General features: G+C 39.6%; 1 protein-coding gene across 4 annotated transcripts in view; it reads left to right on the top strand.

Moving 5' to 3' along the window:
- Nucleotides 1-25,405, top strand: part of cdc42bpb (CDC42 binding protein kinase beta (DMPK-like)) — a 206,973-nt gene that overhangs the window by 155,963 nt on the left and 25,605 nt on the right. For 2 of the 4 annotated variants that reach the window (XM_072568554.1, XM_072568553.1), the window contains exons 22-28: nucleotides 407-457; nucleotides 1,184-1,207; nucleotides 16,104-16,202; nucleotides 20,084-20,158; nucleotides 21,015-21,120; nucleotides 21,395-21,531; nucleotides 22,164-22,303. In XM_072568554.1, coding sequence (XP_072424655.1) covers nucleotides 407-457; nucleotides 1,184-1,207; nucleotides 16,104-16,202; nucleotides 20,084-20,158; nucleotides 21,015-21,120; nucleotides 21,395-21,531; nucleotides 22,164-22,303 — 632 coding nt within the window. The remainder of the gene's footprint in view (nucleotides 1-406; nucleotides 458-1,183; nucleotides 1,208-16,103; nucleotides 16,203-20,083; nucleotides 20,159-21,014; nucleotides 21,121-21,394; nucleotides 21,532-22,163; nucleotides 22,304-25,405) is intronic. The other 2 variants (XM_072568555.1, XM_072568556.1) reach the window with 2 other exon arrangements.

The raw sequence follows: 25,405 nt of genomic DNA, 5'->3' as shown, positions 1-25,405 counted from the left end.
TCTTTTAAAGCAAACTGTCATGGTTTGTAGATAAAAATCTGATATGCTGAAAAGATGTAAGGAAATGCCAGTTAGATATCTGGAAATAAGTGTGAATCTGCTCATTTTTTGTGACCAGTTGATTCAATCCATACTCCTTTTTTTTGAGCTGTAATCCCTAATCATATTTACAACTGAAAAGTATTGCTAATTCTACACTTTGTGGCATTACATTATGCTGATTCCAGGCATCTTTCAAAAGCTTATAAAGCATATGGTCTTTTTTAACAAATGAAGGTGTTCCTACAAACAAATTGGCTATACCCAAGTGCACCAATCTCTTTGTGAGAGATGGTTTCCTATTATACTTTTGAATTTGCAAAAGGGAATTCACTAAGTGTATTTTTCTCATATCTGTTGTACAAAGGGCTCTGTTTCTTCTTCGTCTACATCATCTCTCCTAGCGTTTTGGGAAGAAGTAAGTTTGTGCGTGTGCTTTGTCACCCTAACTTGTTATCACTTTCTTAATCTGGCACTCTCTAAGCTAGTTGTGCTTCCTTATTCTTTGTTAATTAATTCTGCTATAGCTTTACATAAAACTACCATTACTATTGCTAATGTTTGAAAATTGCTTGTTTTCAAAGTACTCAAATCACCAAGTTTCACAATGACTTCAAGCTGCGATAATGATTGCAATTGTGTTTGGTAAAAATATAATCCTCCTTTGTCCAAAGTATAATACAATTCAACAGTCTACTAAATATGTAGGTTGGCATTTCTGCAAAGATTTGTTTAATTGCAATGCCAGTTAACCATATTTGGAGTTCAAATAAAATTGGATGAATTCTTTGAAGTGCTCCTTATCATTATACTTGATGGTTTCAATTGGTGGAACCAATTTAATGAATAACTAATTTGAGCAAAGGTTCAGGTAGTGTTTTGATCTTTACTGGATAAAAGATCAAACCTTTTTTGGATTTGACCATCAACTCTTGTTTTCTGATTCCAATAAGAGGTACTTATTTGAACTCCCAAGCTTATAAAACTGTAACCATTTTGACATGTAGTCTGTATCTTAGTGTTGGGATTTACAGAAGCTAGGTGATGTGCCATTCAATCCTGTCTAAAATATTGTTTTAACGTACTGTCTCAATGATTCTTCTTTTGCTGCCTACCCTTTTCAAACTTGATATCTTCCATCAAGCCCTGCTTTATAAAGAACAAACATGTAAGGAAATATTTTACAGTACCTTGGAGCATCCATTCTTTAATCAGTTGTAGGTGAAAGTTTAAGAATAGATTGATTGAAGGATTTGCCCCCTTCTATTAAGTCACTTAGGATAAACCTACAGCATCTTTAATAGAACACGCTGTTTCAATTAAAAGTGCTGACTGAGATGTCAAATAATGTCCTTTTTAATGAACTAGTCTAAAATTATCTTTTTTAAAAAAGAGCCGAAGTCCAGTAGCTATACATCAGGGAGCAAGATAACACAGTCACCTAGTGGTTGAGATGGGTAGTTAGTTGTATATCTATGGCCAAGCTGTACAAGTTCTGAGTTGTAAAATATAAAGCATTTCAAAATGTGAATAAAAGTAGTACGTATATGTTTGATGCTACAGTTATATGCTGGAGTATAAAGAAAATGTTCCTCACATTTATGCTGCCTGAATCTTATTTACCTTTCTTTTTTATTTATTTTGAAAACATAATTACATTGATTTTAGAGTGAGTACTTTTGCTGTAATTTCATTAACATCAAAATTACAAATTTCCAATAAATAGCTAAGAATAAGTAAGCACGTTTGCTGTGGATTTTAAATTGTGAAATAAATAATGAAATAAATTATAGTGAATGAATTTAAACATTAGATTGTTGTTTCTTATCTGGAATCCAGTTTTGTTCTGTTTATTAAATAATATCTTGTATTTATTTGTGTAATAGTAAAATAATAGTTTAAAAGTTGGGCCCAGCGCTTAAATCTCACAATAAGCCACTAAACCATTCAAAACCTCAAAGAACAATGCTCCACCCCTGCTCTGCACAGATGTGGCTTGAAAACAAAGGTGCAGTTGGGGTTTTCATGTGCTAAGCTAAGGAGGAGAAAAATTATTCTCCATACCTGTTCTTGATCACTATTTTTGCTGATTTTCATTGGATGTGAGCATCTTAAATTCACGGACCCTTGCCAATAGTCTTCCTATGTAATCTTGAGATTAATAAAGCAAAAGATTTAGCACATTAAAAGATTTGACGCATGATGTGGGGAAGATGATAATTTAAGAATAAGGAACATCATCCATGATGATATCACTGACTTTGGCTAGTGTTGGCTCAGTCTGGCCATAGTGCATGCGCAACTTTGCATGTGGTTCTGTACTTAGAGCATTGCTCAATACTTTGTAGGCAACTCAAATAGCAACATAAAACCATAAGATTTGAGAGCAGAATTAGGCCCATCAAGTCTACTATGCCATTCAATCATGGCTGATATGTTTCTCAACTGCAATCTCCTGCCTTCTGCCAGAACCCTTGATCCCCATACTAATCAAGAGCCTATGTATATCTCCCTTAAATACTGTCAGTAACTTGGCCACCATAGCCTTCTGCAGCAAAGAGTTCCACAGATTCACCACCCTCTGCCTGAAGAAATTCCTTTTCATCGCAATTTTAAAGGATTGTCCCTTTACACTGAGACTGTCTCTTCGTGTCCTAGTTTCTCTCCTTCTAAAGGAAACAGCTTCTCCACATCTACTCTATTCAGGCCTGTTGATTTTCAGTGTAAGTTTCAATGAGATCCCCCTCTCCCCAATCCTTCCAAGCTCCACAGAGTCCTCATTGCTCCTCATATGATGAGTCCTTCATTTCCCGGATCATTCTTTTAAACCGCCTCTGTACTCCACCAAGGGCAGCACACTCTTCCCTAGATGTCGGGCCCAAACTGTTCTCAATATTCCAAATGTGGTCTAACCAGCGCCTCATGTAATCTCAGCCGTACATCTCTGCTCTTGTATTGTAGTCTACTCAAAATGAATGCTAACATTGCATTTGCCTTTCTAACTGCCAACTGAACCTGCATTTGGACCTTACGAGAATCCTGAACTAGAACTTGTCAGTCTCTTTATGCTTCAGACTTGTGAAGCCGTTTCCCACTTAGAAAATAGTCTATATCTCTACCAAAGTGCATAACCTCGCATTTGCCCACATTTGTATTCCAACTGCCACTACTTTTCCCACTCTCATAGCCTGTACAAGTCCTTCTGTAACCTTCCTATTTCTTCAATACTACCTCTACCTCCACCTTTTGTTTGTGTTACAATCTGGTCTGATGCAATAGTCCCATTCCCATGTGACCTCATGTTATAAGAAAATTGCATAATATCAGCACCACTTAAACCAATGGGACCAGCATCATGTAATAGCCAATACAAGTGAGGAAAGTTCGTGTTTTACAAATGTTCTAAACTTTTCAATTGCATTGTCAGCCAATTCATAGAGATGTACAGCACAGAAACAGACCCTTCGGTCCAACTTATCTATGCTGACTAGATAGTGTAACCTAATCTAGTCCCAGCACTTGGCCCACATCCCTCTAAACCCTTCCTATTCATGTACCCATCCAGATGCCTTTTAAATGCTGTCTTTGTACTAGCCTCCACCACTTCATCTAGCACCTCATTCTATGCACTTACCACCCTCTGCATGAAAACATTAACCCTTACGTTCCTTTTTTATATCTTCCCCCTCTCACCCTAAACCTATGCCCTCTAGTTCTGGTCTCCCCCATCCCAGGGAAATGACCTTGTCTACTTATCCTATCCATGCCCCTCGTGACTTTATAAACCTCTATAAGGCCATCACTCAGCTTCCAATGCTCCAGGGAAAACAGCCCCAGCCTTTTCAGCCTCTCCCTGTAGCTCAAATCCTCCAACCCTGGCAACTTCTTTGTAAATCTTTTCTGAACTCATTCAAGTTTCACAACATCCTTCCAATAGGAAGGAGACCAGAACTGCACACTAAAAGCAACATGACCTCCCAATTCCTGTACTCAATACTCTGACCAGTAAAGGAAAGCATATCCAATGCCTTCTTCACTATCCTGTCTATCTCATGTTGAAGAAACATGCGTTATAGCAGAACCGATTGTATTTGCCCGCGGTTTCTTTGTCCAGATCATTAATGTATAACATTCATAGTTGTGGTTGCAACACTGACCCCTGGAGAACTCCACTAGTAAGCAGCTTCTATCCTGAAAGAAACCCCTTCATTCTTATTCTTTGCCTTCTGCCAATCAGTCAGTCCTCTGTCCATGCCGATTACTTGCTGCTAAAATCATGGGCTCTTAACTTATTTAGCAGCATCCTGTGCAGCACCTTGTCAAAGACCTTCTGGAAATCCAAATTGATTGTATTCACAGGCTCTCCTTTGTTTCACTTGATGGTTACCTGCTCAAAAATTCCAACAAATTTGTCAGGCATGACCTCTCCTTGATGAAGCTATGCTGACTCAACCTTATTTTACCATGCACATCCAAGTACTTATCCTTAATAATTTTAACAGTGACTGAGGTCAGGCTAACTGGCCTATAATTTCCCATCTGCTACCTCCTTCCCTCCCTCCCTTAAACTAGGGTGTTACATTAGCTACTTTCCAGTTCTCCAGGATCATCCCTGACTCCACTGATTCCTGAAGACGATCACCAATGCTCCACAATCTCTTCAGCTATCTCCTTCAGAATCCTGGAGTGCAGTCCTATCTGGTCTGAGTGTTTATTTTTCCTCCTCAGACTTTTCAAAATCCCCAGCATCATCATCGTATGGCCACTACACTCACCTCTGCCCCTTAACTCTGTTGAAGTTTTGGTATACTAATGGTTTTTCTACCATGAAGATTGACGAAAAGTCCCTATCAGCAGATCTTTGCTTCAGCTTATGGCTCACCATTTGATGAGTGAAAACTTGTCATGGCTAAGTTAGCTTTGTAGCCAAAGTATTCTCAAAGCATTATTACACATGTTTGTTTCCGTAGTAGTCTGCCAATTGTAGATAACCATCCTGTAACAACCCTGAGCTGACAGCTTGGGAGGGTCATTATAGACTTAATTGTAGATTTTTTTGGACGCTATAGCATAGATTTGGTATAGCAATTCTAATGAAACAAGGCATCAGATAGTTCAAGATCAGATCACCGCATATTCAGCAAATCTAAAAGTATCTTTTGGCGCGAGTGGAGTGGTGATATTTAGTTTGTACAAAATGTGAGCCACATGCTGAAGCAAAGATCTTCAGATATATGGCGTCTAGTTTGCCATGACTTACAATTTGCTCGTGATTCCCTTCAGTCCTCTTTCTCAGGCAGGATGAATATTGTATAAGGAAATTAATTGATTTGTGTAGTAAGGAGAGAGAATTTTGGGTAAGTTAAATTGCACCATCCTTTTTCCCTTAAACCTGTTTGGCATCGTCTGACATTTAGAAGCAGCTGTTCTGTTTGCACTGCGCCAGTGAAGGGTATATGCTGAGAGGGGATCAAAGGATCCTAACAGGACAAGAGAAGAATGATACTGTTGATTATGTTGTGCTGGCTAGGACTAATTGACTTGATGAGGTACCATGATGAGTTCTATCTCATTAAATTATTTGATGGTTGAACACTTGCTCCTTAGTGTTACCTTCATTCATTTATGTAAGTGTCTGCCATTTCATATGAAGAGAAAACTGTACATACAGTACATGAGCTTGCTTCCTTTCTTAATTGGAACAATTGAAATTGTATTGAAACTCTTAATTGTGTACCACTGCCAATACTGTGTGTGTTTTGATGAAAAAGAAATTAATTATTTTAAGTGTAGGAAGAAGTTGAGTAAGTGACTTTGGTATACCAAGTGAGTGTAAATGACCAGGGCCTCAATTTAATGTCTCTTCTCGATGTTTGCGACTCCTTCACTGATGCCCTGGAGTATCAGCCTAAATCACATGCACTAGTAAGGCTTCTAAAATATCCATCATTACAACAATGATTGCAGCCCAAAAGTATTTTGTTGCTAAAAGATACTTTGTAATTACAAGCCGTTCATTTTGGCATCATCGTTAATGTAACATGACTAAAAGGGAACATGAACTCTGGAAGTGTTCTCTTCACATTGGTTTAAATGTCAGGTCACATTGTTTATTTAGAAAAACTTTTTGTAATTAGCAATACTGACAAAGTAAAACTTGAAACTTTGTCATCTCTTCATGATCCCAAAAGCTTTACAGCCAATGGATGTCCTTTTGGAATATATCACTCCTGTTATGTCAGAAATAATTCAGCTAATTTGCACACAGTAAGTTCTCCCAAAACAGCAATGTGATAATGACCAACTAATCTATATTTAGTGATGCTTATTAAGGATAGGACTTGAGCTGCAGGACCTTGGAATAGTGCCATGAGATCTTTTACATCCACCTGAGAGATCAGCTGCTGACTTGATTTAATGTTTCATCTAAAAACCAATGCCTATGATGGTGCAACATTCTCTCACTACATTGTACACTAATATCAAACTGCATTAGAATTGGAAAATGTTAAACAGGTCAGAAAATTAAAGTCGAATTGCCTTGGATTATTAATTCCCCATTGCAGTCAGTTTCACTGTCCAGGAATAATGGGGGGTGCAAAAGAACCAAGGGAATAATGTCAGTCTTCTACCCTTAAGCGATTTTCAGTACATGAGCTGACACTTTCTAATTACTTTTAATGAAATGTCTATTTTTCCTTACTTTCGAAGAGGTTTGTATTGTTGCTAGACATTTTGTGTTAGCTACACATGTACAAAGTAGCTGTGTATGAACCAGCATTTTATTAATGGGACATTTTTAGAATGTGCTGCACGTCGTTTTTAAAAGAAGTTTATTCTAACTTCCCTGGACAATTCAGGTGAGGTGTTGCAGTGTACCATCGGTCTATTTCATACTCCACCCAACCCTTTACTCTTCGAAGTCTGATCGGCCCACATCATTCAAGACCCTAGGTCTTGGGCCTAAACCAAAATCTCGCAAAATTTAAAATCCAGTATAGCTTCTGTTCCAACACTGCCAGGTTTGATAGTGTACCTGTAGTTTTTCTTCACTGCTATCAGTTATTTTACCACTGCGGTTTGAATTTTTATATTTGTTTTGTTAAATAGTTTTTAAAATGAAAAACTGGATCTTGTTCAGGTCTATTATGTGAAATGTTTTTCAAGCTTCTAAGATCTTGAAGCATTTATGAAGTTATTTTGTGCAGTTGATCTGACAATAGAGTAATACCATAAAACATAAAAGTAGTTCCAATTGTATTCTCCTAAATGTTTCAAAAAACACTTGTACACTAAATTTTCTGCATAAGAAAATAGTTTCTTATTTCACTCTTATCCTAACTAGAGACGCAACCATTGATATTCCTGGTGCTTTTTAAGAAAACCCTCAAGAAAATCGCCAAAAACATTACAATATCAAACTATGGGCATACGTACCAAAAATGAAATAATCTATAACAAGGCTACGAAAGCTAAGTAGTTACATTAAAGCAATTGACGCACCAAGGAATGACTTCAGAGTCACGGCCCCCAAACATAAATCTGTGCAAAACTGCAAATTCAACTAACAATTGACCGAGATCTATAATAGTATTTAATACTCAAAATTGAAAAGGCAGATTTAAAAATGAAGTACATGAACATCGTAAATCAATAATTAATGATTTTCTAGTGACAGTATTGCTGTTTGTTCTATCCTACAAAACGTTGATTAAAAAAAGATGTTAATCATGTTTGCAGTTGACATTAAACTTTTGTGCTATGATTAATGTGCAGTAATCCATACGCTACACATATGCCTGATGGCACATAGAATTCAGGACAGAAATGTGTGAATTTTGAGACCAAATAAAGGAATCAACATTTTGAAGTCTATTTCATAATGACATTGTTACAGTAACCAAAGAAGAAAGACTTGTTGAGTTCTCAGTAAAATTTGTTCAATTGTTGGTCTTGTGTTCACATTGTTCACAGCTGCTTTCATTTCATGATAGGTTTATGCAATTATAGTTCCATAAACCTTCAACCTATTGTGACATCAATTTATGCAAAATAAGCATGGGAAATTTAAGAATTCAAGCCAAAGGTTTGGGCCAAAATAAGTTCCAAATACATTGGCAACTGACCAGAAAGATCTACCAGGAACAAAAATGAGATTCATAAAGACTAAACAATGTCACAATAATCAAGTTAGAAATCTGAATGCACAAAAAAAAATCTTTTGTTTGGCACACAATGCTTAACTATAAATCTAAGCTAGTTCTGATTGTCAGGTTTTAATAAAATGCAACACACAGTGCAACTGTTGCAACATTGAACTATTTATAAGTTGAGAATGGGGATAAAAAAATTATAATTTCTAAACTAGAAATTATGTTGGCTTTCAGCAACAGAGTTCCCTCGTATGCAAGAGGTAGCACAGAAAGCCATGACATTTAAACAAAATCATGGAAATATCCTTCATGTGCTGCCAAACACATCTCATTACTTCTCTAAAACTACTGGATTCATAGTCCTATGACTCAGAACACATTACTGCAAATTTCAGCTATACAGTTTTCAGCTTTCCCTTTTGAAAGCGAGTTTAATATTTATAAATCATATACTAATTCTGTATAAAATTTGCTATACCTATTATAATATCTAACTTGTACCAAACAATAGAGAATTGTTTTGTGTAATATCTTGAATAAACGAAGGTCACTGAGAGATTTACACAATTCTCTATATCACGTTGTGTTCTGGAAAATTCAGCTTTATTTTAAGCAAATCAAGTTTCCAATGGACTTGCATCTGTTCTTTTTCATGTCATGAATGACATAACATGCCACCGGAGGAGCTGGTTACCCTTTGGTTATACTAATTGCATTCAGAGTTACTTGGAATGTCTACAACATTTGTCCTTTCAAATCTAAAATCTGACATATAGCACTGGGGAGAGCATTACATTCTGATTGAAATGGAGAATAGAAACCCAGAAACAAAATAACATTGGGTTGAAATACTCTTCTGGAAATGATTTGTTTAAACTTTGATTGGTCAGACCATTAGATTGAGTTAATAATTGACAAATAGCATGATATTATGTAATAAATAAGTGCAGATTCTAGAAATATGAAGCAAGAACTGGCATTGCAGGAGAAACCCAACAGGTTTGGCAGCATTCTGCAGAGAAAGCAGCATTAGCGTTTCAAGTTCAGTTGCCCTTGTTATATGCTTGCAATCCAAGTACACTTTCCGAAATTGAACTAAAGGTACAGAAAGAAGTAAAAATAAAATATATAGCATATATTAGTATAATCTTGTAATAGTTCTATATGCTTGAAACTAAGTGATTGAAATTAAATTAAATAGCTTTGCATGGCTCCTATTCAAAGTAAGAGTCCATTAAGCTGGTTTTAAAGTAAGAGAGATTGCTTTACAGTAATAAAACCTTTTGAAGTCAAAGTTGTGAATCAATTATATTTAAGCTAATAAATATTTGAATTCCACGTGAATAGCAACCTAGAAAATTGAGCCTGCTTTGTCATCTCACAAGCCTCTTATCTCCACACTATGTCCCGCTACCTCCCCACTTACCTTTAGCCTCTAGAAATCTTTTACTACTTTCTTAAATATATTGTGATTTCATCGCCACAGCCTACTGTGGTAGAGAATTCCAGTTCACCATCCTGTGAGTGAATAACTTTTTCCTCATCTCACTCCAGAATGGACTACCACATATTTTGAGGTCGTGACCCCTTGTTCTAGATTCCACTGCCAGGGTGCATTATCCCTGCATTCAGTCCATCCAGCCCTGTTTAAAAAAAATTTTTATGGCTCAATGAGACCTCCTTTCATTCTTCTAAACCTCATTTAAGACAGGCACACTCCACCAAATACTCCTGACCGGGCAAATCAGACATTCCAGGAATCACTTTTGATGAACCTTTCCTGCGTTCCCTCTGTGGCACGCATATTTTTTCTTGGGTAAAAAGACCATAACTGTATACAGTACTCCATAGTCTCACTTAAGGCCCTTTGCAGATACTATAAGACTTCTGGGGCTATTTTCCGTGGAGCATCGGAGGCTGAGGGGTGGCCTTATAGAGGTTTACAAAATTGAGGGGCATGGATAGGATAAATAGACAAAGTCTTTTCCCTGGGGTCGGGAAGTCCAGAGCTAGAGGGCTTAGGTTTACGGTGAGAGGGGAAAGATCTAAAGGAGACCTAAGGGGCAACTTTTTCATGCAGAGGGGGGTATGTGTATGGAATGAGCTGCCAGAGGATGTGGTGGAGGCTGGTACAACTGCAACATTTAAGAGGCATTTGGATGGGTAAATGAATAGGAAGTGTTTGGAGGGATATGGGCCGGGTACTGGCAGGTGGGACTAGATTGGATTGGGATATCCGGTCGGCATGGACGGATTGGACCGAAGGGTCTGTTTCTGTGCTGTACATCTCTATGACTCTATGACTTCCTTGCTTCTGTACTGTCAACTTCGTGCAATGGAGGGTCGGGAGTGTGTTGCTGGAAAAGCACAGCAGGTCAGGCAGCATCTAAGGAGCAGGAGAATTGACGTTTCGGGTCAGACCTCTTCTTCAGGAATGCTGTGCTTTTCCAGCAACACACACTCGACTGATCTCCAGCATCTGCAGACCTCTCTCCATCTTGCAATGAAGACTAACATAACATTTGTCTTCCTAACAGCTTGCTGCACCTGCACCTTTGCTTTCAGTGACTGGTGTGCAAGGTCGCCCAGATCCCTTTATATATCAATTCACAGTAGTCCTCTGACGTTTTGTAGTCTTTTTCTTTCATACTGGTGGACAATCTCTCATTAATCCATATTATACAGCATCTGCCACGTGTTTGCCCACTCTCACAATGTCTATATCGCCCTGTAATCTCTTTATATCCTTGTTACAACTCTCAATCTCAGTTTTGTGCCATCAAAAAGCTTGTAAATACTACATTTGGATGAAGGAATCAAATCATTTATTTATATATTGTAAATAATGTGCTCAAGTGCTGATCATCACTTTTCACTCTGCAATGACCCATTTTATTCCTACTCAATTTCCTAACTGCTAACCAGTTCTTAATCCATGACAGTATACTGCCACCAATCCCATGTGCTTTAATTTTGCACTACAAGACTCTAAAGCTGGACTTTCAAAAGCATTATAAAAATTCAGATATGCAGGTTTTTCCTCACTCTTCTATTAATTATCAACTCCAAAAAAGGTACTGTTTTTATTGTGATATGATTTCCATTTCAAAACTCCATGTTTGCTTGGTGGAATTCCATTGGTATTTTCTAAGTGCCCTGTTGTCCTGTCCTTTATAATAATCTCCAGCATTTTCCCTATTATGATGTAGACTAACCAGTCTAATTCCCATTTTTCTTGTTTCCTCCTCCTTACACTTGCTACCTGCCAATCCGCTGTGACTGTTCAAGAGTGTACAGAATTTTGGAAGTTGACACAAAGGTAGTTGGAGGGACAGATAGTGTAATGTTAAGGAAGCGGGGAGGCTACAGAAGATCTTGGATGTGCTAGGTGATTGGGCAAAGAAGTGGTATTTGAAATACAGTGTGGCAAAGTATGAAGTTATATGTTTTGGTCGGAAGAATGGGGACTATTTTCCAAATGTGGAAAAGCTTCGGAAATCTGAAGCACAAAAGGATTTGGGAGGTCTCATTCAATTTTCTCTTGAGGTTAACGTACAGGTTCATTTGGTGGTTAGGAAGCTACATGCAATCTTGGCATTCATTTCAAGAGTGCTAAGGATGTATAAGGCTCTAGTCAGACTGCTTTTGGAATATTTTAAACAGTTTTGGGCCTTATATCTCGGGGAAAGATGTGCTGATTTGGACAGAGTCCAGAGGAAGTTTACAAGAATGATTCCGGGTGTGAGAGGCTATTCATGTAAAGAGCGGTTGGGGACTCTGGATCTGTACTTGATATAATCTAGAAGGATGACAAAGCTCTCATTCAAACTTACAGCATACTAAGAGGTGTGGATAGAGTGAATTTGGAAGATGTTTCCACTGCTAGAAGAGACTAGGACCCAGGGGCACAACCTTAGAGTGAAGGGATGACCTTTTCGAGCTGAGATGAGGAGGAATTTCTTCAGCCAGAGGGTGGTGTGACACTCTGGAACGTATTGCCACAGAGGACTGTGGAAGCTAAGTCTTCAAGTGTATTTAAATTGGAAGTAGCTTCTTGATTAGTAAAGGTTACAGGAAGAAGGCAGGAGAAAAGGGCTGAGAAACGTATCACCCCTGAGTGAATGGTGGAGCAGACTCAAGGGGCTGAATGGCCTAATTTTGCTCCTATATCTTACGGTCTTATGGTCTAATGCATCCACTATTTCTGTGGCCATCTCCTTTAGTACCCTGGGCTTATCATTATCTGGCCCTGGTGATTTATAAGCTTCTAATCTTATTCTTTCCACCAGCATTAGTTTTTTTTTTACTAAAACTAATTTCCTACAATTCCTCTTTCCTAATATACCCTTACTTCCCCAACATTCCTGGGAAGTTATTTATGTATTCTATGAAGACAGAACTAAAGTAGTTCAGTTGCTCTGTCATTTCCTATTCTCCATCATAATTTCTCCCATTTAAGATGCAAGGGACCTATATTTGTGTTCACTAGTCTTTATCTATTTGCAGACTTGCACTTAGAGAAGTGCTTGCAACCTACTTTTATGTTTCTTGCAAGTTTACTGTCATTGTCTATTTTTCCACTCTTAATCAACCCCTTGATCCTCCTTTGCTGAATTCTAAACTGTTCCCAGTCCCCATGCTTGCTACCTTTCTCTGGCAAAGTATTATGACTCCTATTTGGATTTAATACTATATTTAATTTCATCTGTTAGCTTTTGTGGTTGGGCCGCTTTTATTGCATTTCTATATGCCCTGCTTCGTCAACTTTTTCCTACTGAACTGCTGACCACCTACTTTTCTTTCTTCACCATCACAATTAACAATATTCATATCCTAGTCCTCTTTACATTTGCCATCATCAGCCATCTCAAAAAGAAATTTGCAGAAACATCCTTGCAAACAATCACCCTATTTCCAACATCCCTTTGCTCTACAGAATCCTCCAAACCATGCCCATCTTTCAATAACGTCATGTTTGAATCCTTCCAGTTGGGTTTCTAACCCTTTTGTAACACTAAAGTGGTTCCTATTGAAGGCCCTAATGGCATCCTGCAAGACTGTCACAAGTTAACAACTTTTTGCATTTTCTTCATCCTGTTGGCAGCATTTGACATGGTTAATTGCACTATATTCCTCAAATGCCATTCTGCTGTGGTCCATCTTCATTGGACTGTTCTCAGCTGATTTTATTCTTGCCCATCTACTGCAAGGGAAACATGTCAAATGGCTTCTCTTCCTGCATATCCCACTATAACCTCTACTATCCCCAAACAATTGTCATTTTAACCTATTTCTGATATGAACGCTGGCCTTCAGAGACATCAACCAAAAGCACAGTATTAGTTCTAACATGGACACTCGTGATATCTAGGTCTACCACATCACCAAATGATTCATTTATTGTTGCTAAATTATCAGATTGCTATCTGACATAGAGTATTCCATGTACAGATGTTTCCTTCAGTTAAATATTGAGGAGACTGAAAACACTGTTTTAAGTCCATGCTCCAAACCTCTCACCCTAACTAACCAATCCTTCCCTCTTTCTGGCACCATTCTATGCTTAAATCTTAAATCTCTGACCACACATTTACACCATCACGAAGACCACTTGTTTCTACTTTTGTAACATTGCATGATTCTATCTCTGTCTCAGCCCAACTACTGCTAAAACCTCATTTGTATCTTTACTACCTTTAGACTTGTCTATTTCAATGCTCCTCAGGCTGGTGTCTCAGTTTCTGTGCTCTGTAAACTTGAGGTGATCCAAAATTCTGTTACTCATATCTTAATTTGCACTAAGTCCCAATCACTTGTCACGCCTGTTTTTGCTAACCAACATTAATTCACCGTCAGAGTGGAGTTGGGAAAAGCACTGCAGGTCAAGCAGCATCAGAGGAGAAGGGAAGTCAATATTTCAGATCAGAACTTTTCATCAGGACTCTCCAAAGAACATCCTACTCAGACTTGCCCCCCTACCATATCCCTGTAACCCTGCATTTCCCATGGCTCATCCACCTAACCCTGGACACTTTGGGAAATTTAGCATGGCCAGTTGACCTAACCTGCCAGTCTTTGGACTGTGGAAGGAAACCAGAGTACCCAGTTGAAACCCACGCAGATACTGGGAGAATGTGCAAGGCCCACACAGTCGTCTGAAGCTGGAATTGAACCCAGGTTCCTGGTGCTGTGAGGCAGCAGTGCGAATCACTGAGCCACCAAGCTGCCCACTACTTCCTTACTTTTCATTTTCAAGATGACTTTATGATTAAAGCTACCTTGGTTCCGACCTAAAACATCAACTCCCCTTCTCTGCTGCTTGACGTATTGTGCTTTTTCCAGCCTCCACTCTATCTACCGTTAATTCACAGTCAAGCCGTGTCTTGATTTTAATATTCACTTCACTATCTCTAATATCCTGTTCCACAACCTTCTGTCATACCTACACCAATCTAGTTCTTGTCACATGAGCATTCCTGTCTTTAACTGCTGACTGTGCCTGGAGTTGCCCAGGCTTCCAGCTCTGGGATTTCTTCTTTATCATCTGTCTGGACTTAGAATTACGTTGAATCCCTACAGTGTGGAAACAGGCCATTCAGGCCAGCAAGTCCACACCAACTCTTCGAAGAGCGTTCCACCCAGTTTTGACCCTCTACCATATCCTTGTAACCCTGCATTTCCCAGGGCTAATCCACTTAACTTGCACACCCCTGGACACTGTGGGCAATTTAGTATGGCCAATCCACCTAACCCGCGCATCTTTTGACTGTGGGAAGAAATCAGACCACCCATACTAAGCCCTGGGACACTCCCAGCCACTGGGAGATGTGCTAGCCACTGAGCCACCATGCTATTCACTTCTTCCTTGCTTTCCTTTTTCAAGGCACTCCTTAAAGCTATCTCTTTGACTAAACGGCTGGTTGCCTGTCCTAATAATGTCTTCAGTAGCTTTGGTGTCATATTTTGTTTTATTATGCTCATGTGAGATGCTTAGGATGTTTTTATTGTATTAAAGGTTCCATATGCGTGCAAATTTTTGACATTTCAGTGCAGTATTGAGGAGTTGCTGGATAGTTAGTGATGCAGTCTTTCAGATGAGACATTGAACCAAATCTCGTGACAAAAAAGGTTCATTATTGTTTGAAGCAAAGCTGAGGAATTTTATTTTGATGGGCTGACCAGCATGTAAAACAGATGAACTTGTAATTTATGTAATTATTTTATTCAAATTGGCATCTGTTTGCCATATTACAAGAATTCTAAAATTCTTCATTGGTTCAGGATGCAATGTGGCCAGGAAAGAATTTAAGTGTGAATCTCTTTTTTTTTAAACAGACAAAGTAGCTATTATGCAGGACTTGCAAATGTTTTACGCAACTTTTAATTTGAATGTTTCCTAAAATGAAACTATATTAATAGTTTAGCTAGTAAAGTTGTTATGTATTTGACAATGTGCTTTATAATTTGCCGGCAACGAAAATTATTGTTCTGTCTTATTGGCATGGTTTGGAAAGCAAGAATAATTTGATTCACATCTAGACCCAAGTTTCTGATTGGACTGAAGAACAAATCTGCATCTGTGACAGTTTGTCTGCACCTTCCATTTGAAGTTTAGTGGGGCATAGTGGTTCCTGTCTAAAATGCCAATTACTTAAACAGCACTTTGTGAATTTAGAGTGTGATGTGTCTTTATTGACAAAAATGCAAAGATCTTCAAAATTGTGATATACTACATTGTAACATCATACAATAACTATAAAAAGAATGTTAGAGGTAAATATTTTTCTAACTTGAAACTTAACTAAATTGTCAGGATTTTTTTTTCAATTGGCAATGATTATCAATTAAAACATTAATTTGATGTGATTCTCATGCAAATTTTTAGTTGAAATTGTTTCTTATTTTCTACAGAGTGGTTCCATTAGTGAGTCTGATTTGGCAGGCCCAAAACCAGAAGCATCTCCTCATTCTCCATCGCCATTAGTTTCTAGAAATCTGGAACGGAGGGATGTAAGTATTGTAGATCAATGCCAATTTCACCAGTTTTCTGATCTTCTCACCCCTCCACCTTATCCCATATCCAACTCTCCAACTCGCCACCATCATCTTGAACTGTCCTACCTGTCCATCATCCTTCCCACTTATCCGATACACCCTCCACTCCAACCTATCACTATCACCCCCCCCCCCCCCCCACCTTCATCTACTTAGCATGTTCCCAGCTACCTACCCCCCATCACCACCCCCTCCCATTTATCTCTCAGCCGCACACACCCTCCTCCCCCCATATTCCTGATGAAAAGTTTATGCTTTAAACGTCAACTCTCCTGCTCCTGGGATCCTGCCTGACTGGCTGTGCTTTTCCAGCAGCACACTTTTTGATTTTGATAATCAGTTGTGCTTATATCATCCATTGTTTATAAGTTAGTTATTACTGCACTCAGGATCGTTCAGCAAGTGATACCGAATTGCAGAATCATGCTTAACAGTAAAAGTTTTGCTTTTGGATTTTGTAAGCTTTTGGGCTGACTTGAGTATGGTCCATAGTATTGACAATTCTGACCAACTGAGAAAATGCATTGATGATTTGATCAGCTAATCATCGCTTCAGACCATTTATATTTTTGACACCACACTGGTGCTGAAATTCATACACTGTTGCTCAGTCGTGTGGTAGGCACCAACGTATTAGTCAAAACTACCACTTCCAACTTGAGAAATAATGTGAAGTGGTATGCTTAACTTGTTCAAACTCTCTGGTACTTTAAAGATTCATGGGTAATTTGAGTTAAATTGATCACTTTTGAAGTTCAAAAGTTGCAAATATTGACCCATTTGAAGTTTGCATAATATGTATTAAACAGTGATCAAAGTAGTTCGGCCATTGTCCTGCAGAATGGCTTTGATGCACTTTGTTTCTGACTAGTTAATGGTCATACAGTCATAGATATGTACAGCACAGAAACAGACCCTTCAATTCAACTCGTCCGTACCAATGATATCCTAACCTAATCTAGTCCCATTTGTCAGCGCTTTGCCCAAACCCCTCTAAGCTCTTCCTTTTCATATACCCATCCACATGCCTTTTAAATGCTATAATTGTACCAGCTTCCATCACTTCCTCTGGCAACTCATTCTATACCCACACCACCCTCTGCGTGAAACAGGTCCTCCTTAGGACCCTTAAATTTTTCCCTTCTCGCCCTAAACCTATGCCCTCTTGTTTGGGACTTGCACACCCCAGGGAAAAGATCTTGTCTATTTATCCTACCTATTCTCCTCATGATTTTATAAACCTCTGAGGTCACCCCTCAACTTCTCACATTCCAGGGAAAACAGCCAGAGCCTATTCAGCCTCTCCCTATAATCCTCAAATCCTCCAACCCTGGCAACATCCTTGTAAATCTTTTCTGCACCCTTTCAAGTTTCACAACATCGTTCCGATAGAAGGGAGACCAGAATTGCACGCAATATTCAAAAAGTGGTCAATTTGTACGAGTCGATGTTGGAGGCGTCATTAGTGGATCCTCAACTAACATGTTGAAAGGGCGTACATTAGACTGCTGCATCTCAAAAGTGCATTTGAGCACAGGATGGATCATATTAACATCTGTAAAGAAATAACTACATGCAGGTGTAGATTCAAAGATTGGCATCCTTTTGGGTATGTATTGGAAATTTCCATGGGGTAGGAGATTAGGACTCAATTACACGTTTTTCATGGAAACTAATGGAAATGTTCACACCTCTAGGTGGATTTCACAGCAACATAGTTTTGGTGACATTGGAATTGAACTTGACAGTATGAGTTGGTAGGTTAGTAAGTTCAATAAATACAGGTGCATTTTGTACTGGTGAGTGCAGGGTAAGAAGCTTCAGTAACTTACCTCTCTCTTCAGCAAAATGATAGAAACCCTTTTTGTCAGAGTTTTACTTTCTACATTCTATTAAGCCAATAGATTAAGCATAGTATTTCCCCAACAAAATTTCTTATTTGTTTCCCCACCCCAATTTAATGTTTCTTTTTCCCCACTGTCCTGAGTTGCCTTATGTGGAGTTTCGAGTCAGTGTGTGGTGCTGGAAAAGCACAGCTGGTCAGGCGGCATCCAAGGAGCAGGAGAATCGACATTTTAAGCATAAGCTCTTCTTCATCTTATGCTTGAAATGTTGATTTTCCTGCCCCTCAGATGCTGCCTGACCGACTGTGCTTTTCCAGCACCACATTCTTAGACTCTGATCCCCAGCATCTGCACCCCTCACTTTCTCCCTTCTGTGGAGTTTCACTTATTTATAATTTATGCTATTGATTGGAAGACTCTTTTAACATGGAGAAAATTGTATTTAACCTTCATCCTTCTAAGGAAAAGCTGGATAGGCTGGGACCTTTTTCACTGGAGGAGTGACCTGAGAAGATTATAAAATCATGAGGGGCATTAACAAGGTGAATGGCAAGTGTCTTTCCCCTGGATAGGGGGAGTTCAAAATTAGAGGGCATATATTTAAGGTGAGAGAAGAAAGATTTAAAAGGGTTCTGCAGGGAAACTTTTTCTCGTAGGTTGGTTCATACGTGGACTGAACTGTCAGAGGAAGTTGCAAATGAGGATACAGTTGCAACATGTAAAAGACATTTGGATATGTATATGAATAGAAAAGTTTTAGAGGGAAATGGGCCAAATGCAAGCAAGTGGGACTAGTTTAGTTTGGGAAACTTAGCATGGACAGCTTGGACCAACGGGTATGATTCCGTGCTCTGACTCTTCCCACATAACAGCATAAATACGCCTTGCGTCAAAGACAATCAAGTAGTAAATGGGGCCTGTTAGTAGTTCCTGACTACACGACACCCCAAATGCCAACTGGCTAACTTATCACAGTTGGGGAATCAAACTAAACCAAATAGCATGTTTCTACGCAAGACAGTGTTCCTACCGGCTAAATCTGTGAAGTTATGATTATAGTTGAAGCATGGTGGAAAGGAAACCAATTGATGTGGTGCAATCTGGGCCCTTACTGTCAAGGGCATTTTTTATTTCCTCTAGATTCTAGGCCACTAGACCCTCTTCAACCTTACCCATTCTTCAAATCATGAGATTGAATTATAATTGTAAACTTGTCATGTTTTCATTGTGCGTGCAGTGCGTCCCCTGGTAGGTAAAAGTAATGCAGCTTGAATAGGTTCCATTATAATTATGGACTTCAGCGTTTATGATTGGAAAATTAACTGCAATTGTAAACATAAGATTTTTAATATATTAGTATGTTTCTACATGAAATTTGGATATGTGACCATTAATGAAGGTTGTCTAACACTAGAAGATCTCTGGAAACCAACAGGCAGGATGAAAGCTCAATGTGGGAGTAATAACTTCACATTAATTACGGTCTTTGAATTGCTAGTTGAGGCATTTTTGGCATGCAATTTTTTTTTTACTAGAAGGCTTAAGTAACATCATGTAGCAGAGAGATTGAATAGTTATCGTTGTAACAAATGAAAATTTTAATTTGACCTTTATTAAAACCTGACATCATTTGATATTATGGATAGTAATAGAGTATTTGAATATTGAAATAGGCTAATTAATTGGACTTTGTTGTTCCTCTAGTGTCTTTGAGAATTAAACATTCCATTGCCTTGGCACTATATATAAGTACTATAATGTGCTGTGGATAACAGCTTCAAAAATGCAATTTTCAAAGCTACCTGAACTGACTTTGTGATATCATATCTAACTTTCCATTGGAAGGATAAGGTCATAATATGCAGACTCTTGTATTATTTGGCTAGCAATAAAAATTTATCACCCCTCAAAAGTTGATTTTGTTCTATTATTTGTGACGAAATGAAAATGCTTGTAGTAAACTCATTGTTCGTGTTGTTTTATAAATTTCAGGAGCCTCTAACACCCCAGCAAACGGCTCCTGCTGCTACGTCTCCTATATTTGTACAGCCAACGCCTTTGCCTAAGGTATACTTTGTTAATTTTTATAGTTGTTAGTAAAGGTGTTCATCTAGAAGTCCAATATTGATTTCCCATTTATTCATATTGATGAAATTTGAGTGAAGATTCACTTCTCAAGATCTCTGCCCAAATGCAGGTTTAAACCACAACCTCCAACATGGTCAAGGAGGCAGGTGCCAAATCCACCTAGTCTGAATGAGAATTGAACCCAATTAGGCACCAATCTGTTCCAACTTGCTATTAAGCCAACTGCCCCTTCAACCCCATGTAGTTGAAGTTATTGTGACAACCCACATTGCACGTGTACATTGTAGCCTGGAGCTCTAGATAGTGATGGTAATTGGTCCAATTATTTTACATCACATGGATGACCAAATGTGTGTCCCATTCTTGCTATCCACCATTGACTTTGTTGAAAGGATTTGTAAATTCATCTTCAACTTGTTTGATCACATTATGAGTGTACTTTGTTTTGGCCTTCAAGTCCCAGAAAGGAACTTGATCCTGGAGCATCGACTCAACCTGAAAATTCAACTATTTAATTGAATAATTTCACATAAAGATGCATGTTCAATGTTATTACACACTTTTGGAGTAGGTAGGACTTGAACTCAGGTGCCACACTAGCACTATGCCATAAGAACTACTTCAATAAAGATCTGATTCTGACCCACAGCAGTGTGGTTGATTCTTAATTGCCCTTTAGGCAATTAAGAGATGGACAGTAAATGCTGGCCTAGCTAGCAGCCCTCCATTCTGTGAATGAATAATTTTTTAAAAATGTAAAGTGTGTTTTTATTATAAAGAACAGCTATGTCAGTTTATCATGTCCCCCTTTGTACTTTTCTCTTGAATTCCTCAGCCTAAAGCCCATCAGGTCAGTATCAGAAATTTCTCAAGCCCTACACAGTGTAGCCATTGTACATCTCTCATGGTGGGTTTAGTACGACAGGGATATGCCTGCGATGGTGAGTGATACATCAATATTAACTATTCTAATACTTTGACATTCTTAGAATTCAATGTTTGATATGAGGTAAAAATATGTAAAATTGTAAAATTAATTTTGCACCTGTGTTTTTAATGGTAACAAAATGTTAGTAAAGTAGTTCTGTGGAAAATTGTGCAGTTATTTTACAATATCTAAATATCAGTTTCGATTTGAAATGTTATTAGTGTTTCACTAAAATCTAATGTGTTTGTTGTTATGTCGCCATCAAAATAATTTTTCTTATTCCATAGTATGCTCATTTATATGCCACGTCTTATGCAAAGACAGTGCCCCCCAAGTATGCCCTCTTCCATCTGAGCAAGCAAAGAGGCCACTTGGAATTGATGTTCAGAGGGGTATTGGCACAGCTTACAAAGGCTACGTAAAGGTATTGAAATAATATTTGGATAAAATGTTAAATTTCTGACCACTGTTCCACAGATTGTTACACATGTTTATTTAGTGTATGTTTAGTTTTAGCACATTAATAGGATTAGCAAAGCACTGAAAGTGGCAAGAGTTTAAATAGATAGTTATTGTACTGTTTATATATTGTTGCCAATTTGAAGAGATGATCCATCTTAATTTACTCTGTAAATTGTACATGCACTGTACATGCAGTGCTGCGAGCTCCTAGTCGTCTGCAGGTAAAATTCAAATATTATACATTATTCAACCATTATATCATAGTTTCCATCATATACTTGACTACTGGTGTGAAAGAAAACCAATCAGTGTTGTAATCCCCACTGTAACTATTCTGGTTTGATCTGATATTGAAGTGGTTTGGGAGAAATTCATTCTGGAACAGTAATATTGAGTATTTTGAAAAATGCAGCATTTTGAACCTGAATAGTAGAGCAGAAAGAAAAGCAAAATAATAAAACAGCATTAGGAAGCACACTTAATTGTGTAAAAAGTAAAATTGAGAAAGGGCCTTGTGCCAGGGTTATTGAAATTTGATGATGACTAATCAATCTTCAGTTCTATTTACTTATTAATTTTATTTGTTTTCTCAAGGTTCCCAAACCCACAGGAGTGAAGAAAGGCTGGCAACGAGCATATGCGGTGGTTTGTGATTGTAAGCTTTTTCTATATGATGTAGCTGAAGGCAAATCTATGCAGCCTGGAGTTGTTGCTAGCCTGGTACTGGATTTGAGGTAAGTTTTCAGATTTAGTGCAAATAGTTAAATAATTGATAATATTAGTATTTTAATTCCTCCCTTCATTTGATCAAAAGAAATTCGAAGTAAGCTGCATTCAAGTATTATCAAAGCAGTAATTTGTGTGTGGTTGCTTAACAGTTATGTAGCTGAAAATGTGTTGCTGGCAAAGCGCAGCAGGTCAGGCAGCATCCAAGGAGCAGGAGAGTCGACGTTTCGGGCATGAGCCCTTCTTCAGGAATGAGGAAAGTGTGCCAAGCAGGCGAAGATAAAAGGTAGGGAGGAGGGACTTGGGGGAGAGGCGTTGGAAATGCGATAGGTGGAAGGAGGTCAAGGTGAGGGTGATAGGCCAGAGTGGGGGTGGGGGCGGAGAGGTCAGGAAGAAGATTGCAGGTTAGGAAGGTGGTGCTGAGTTTGAGGGTTGGGACTGAGACAAGGTGGGGGGAGGGGAAATGAGGAAACTGGAGAAGTCTGAGTTCATCCCTTGTGGTTGGAGGGTTCCTAGGCGGAAGATGAGGCGCTCTTCCTCCAGCCATCGTATTGCTATGGTCTGGCGATGGAGGAGTACAAGGAGCTGCATGTCCTTGGTGGAGTGGGTGGAGGAATTGAAGTGTTGAGCCACAGGGTGGTTGGGTTGGTTACTCCAGGTGTCCCAGAGGTGTTCTCTGAAACGTTCCGCAAGTAGGCAAACTGTCTCCCCAATATAGAGGAGGCCACATAGGGTGTAGCGGATGCAGTAAATGATGTGCGTGGAGGTGCAGGTGAATTTTTGGCGGATATGGAAGAATCCCTTGGGGCCTTAGAGGGAATTAAGGGGGGAGATGTGGGTGCAAGTTTTGCATTTCTTGCGGTCGCAGGGGAAGGTGCCCGGAGTGGAGGTTGGGTTGGTGGGGGGTGTGGACCTGACGAGGGAGTCACGGAGGGAGTGGTCTTTTCGGAACACTGATAGGGGAGGGAAATATATCCCTGGTGGTGGGGTCTGTTTGGAGGTGGCGGAAATGACGACGGATGGTAAGATTTATCTGGAGGTTGGTGGGGTGGTAAGTGAGCACCAGTGGGGCTCTGTCCTGGTGGCGAGTGGAGGGACGGGGCTCAAGGACGGAGGAGCGGGAAGTGGAGGAGATGCGTTGGAGAGCATCGTCGACCATGTCTGGGGGGAAATTGCGGTCCTTGAAGAAAGAGGCCATCTGGGTTGTTCGGTATTGGAACTGGTCCTGCTGGGAGTAGATGCGGTGGAGCCGAAGGAATTGTTCCAATGCCGAACAACCCAGATGGCCTCTTTCTTCAAAGACTGCAAGTTCCCCCCAGACGTGGTTGCCGATGCTCTCCACCGCATCTCCTCCACTTCCCGCTCCTCCACCCTTGAGCCCCACCCCTCCAATCGCCACCAGGACAGAACCCCACTGGTGCTCACCTACCACCCCACCAATCTCCAGATGCATCGTATCATCCGTCGTGATTTCCGCCACCTCCAACAGACCCTACCACCATGGATATATTTCCCTCCCCTCCCCTATCAGCGTTCCGAAAAGACCACTCCCTCCATGATTCCCTTGTCAAGTCAACACCTCCCACCAACCCAACCTCCACTCCCGGCACCTTCTCCTGCAACCGCAAGACATGCAAAACTTGCACCCACACCTCCCCCCTTACTTCCCTCCAAGGCCCCAAGGGATTCTTCCATATCCGCCACAAATTCACCTGCACTTCCACACATCATTTACTGCATCCACTGCACCTGATGTGGCCTCCTCCTATATTGGGGAGGCAGGCCGCCTACTTGTGGAACATTTCAGAGAACACCTCTGGGACACCTGGACCAACCAAACCAAACACCCTGTGGCTCAACACTTCAATTCCCCCTCCCACTCCACCAAGGACATGCAGATCCTTGGACTCCTCCATCGCCAGACCATGGCAACACGACGGCTGGAGGAAGAGCGCCTCATCTTCCACCTAGGAACCCTCCAACCACAAGGGATGAACTCAGACCTCTCCAGTTTCCTCATTTCCCCTCCCCCCACCTTGTCTCAGTCCCAACCCTCGAACTCAGCACCATCTTCCTAACCTGCAATCTTCTTCCTGACCTCTCCGCCCCCACTCCGGCCTATCACCCTCACCTTAACCTCCTTCCACCTATCGCATTTCCAACGCCCCTCTCCCAAGTCCCTCTGTGCCTGCTTGGCACACGTTCCTCATTGCTGAAGAAGGGCTCATGCCTGAAACGTCGATTCTCCTGCTCCTTGGATGCTGCCTGACCTGCTGCGCTTTTCCAGCAACACATTTTCAGCTCTGATCTGCAGTCCTCACTTTCTCCTAATAGTTATGTAACCTACCATTAAGGTTTACTATCGCTTTTTTTAACTGGAAGAATCCAAAAATGACTCAGCAGTTGTAGCTTTCCATTGCTTACAAACTAAATGCCAAAATCTTTAGATCAGCACCAGTATTAGATTTTGCATTAGTAAGCATGCTGTAGGCATACGTCAAATCCCTTGCCATGCTTTGCCTTCATTGTTCAATACCTAAACATATTATAATGTGACTCTCATGTCCTGACCATGAAGTCCTCATTGTGTAAATTGAATATTGAAATCTCACATGAGCCATCTGTTTCTGTCATTGGTTCTGCATTATTTGAGGAATATTCTAAGCTGAATGGGCGAATTGTATTCAAAACAAAAATTATCTATTTTGCCTATAATATATAGACAATAAAGTTTATAGGAAATTTAATCTATGCTGACGCACTTCTCATTAGCTAGAAAATAACAAAACATATTACGTACTGCTGTTAGTGTCTCGTTGTAAGTCATTAACTATTAAGTATCTCAGTTGTCAATGTAGAGTGTCAATAGAGTTCTCTGCCTTTGTGCCTGACCTCTACCTTGGAGTATTGCTGTCAATACACAAAGCTATAGATCTGACCTCTGATCATTGCAATCCCTATTAAGCGGTTCTTGCCTAGGGATGATCAACTACTGCTCTTGGAATCTACTATTGTCAGTCTAGGTGTGGGCTCCTGGCATTTAGTTGTGTTTTTCACAAGACTGACTTCATTGAGGTCACTCCAACAAATTATTTACAAATGTCTTAATC

This window comes from Chiloscyllium punctatum, chromosome 4, assembly GCF_047496795.1.
Source record: "Chiloscyllium punctatum isolate Juve2018m chromosome 4, sChiPun1.3, whole genome shotgun sequence".
NCBI lineage: Eukaryota > Metazoa > Chordata > Chondrichthyes > Orectolobiformes > Hemiscylliidae > Chiloscyllium > Chiloscyllium punctatum.
This window is presented reverse-complemented; position numbering and strand designations above follow the sequence as displayed.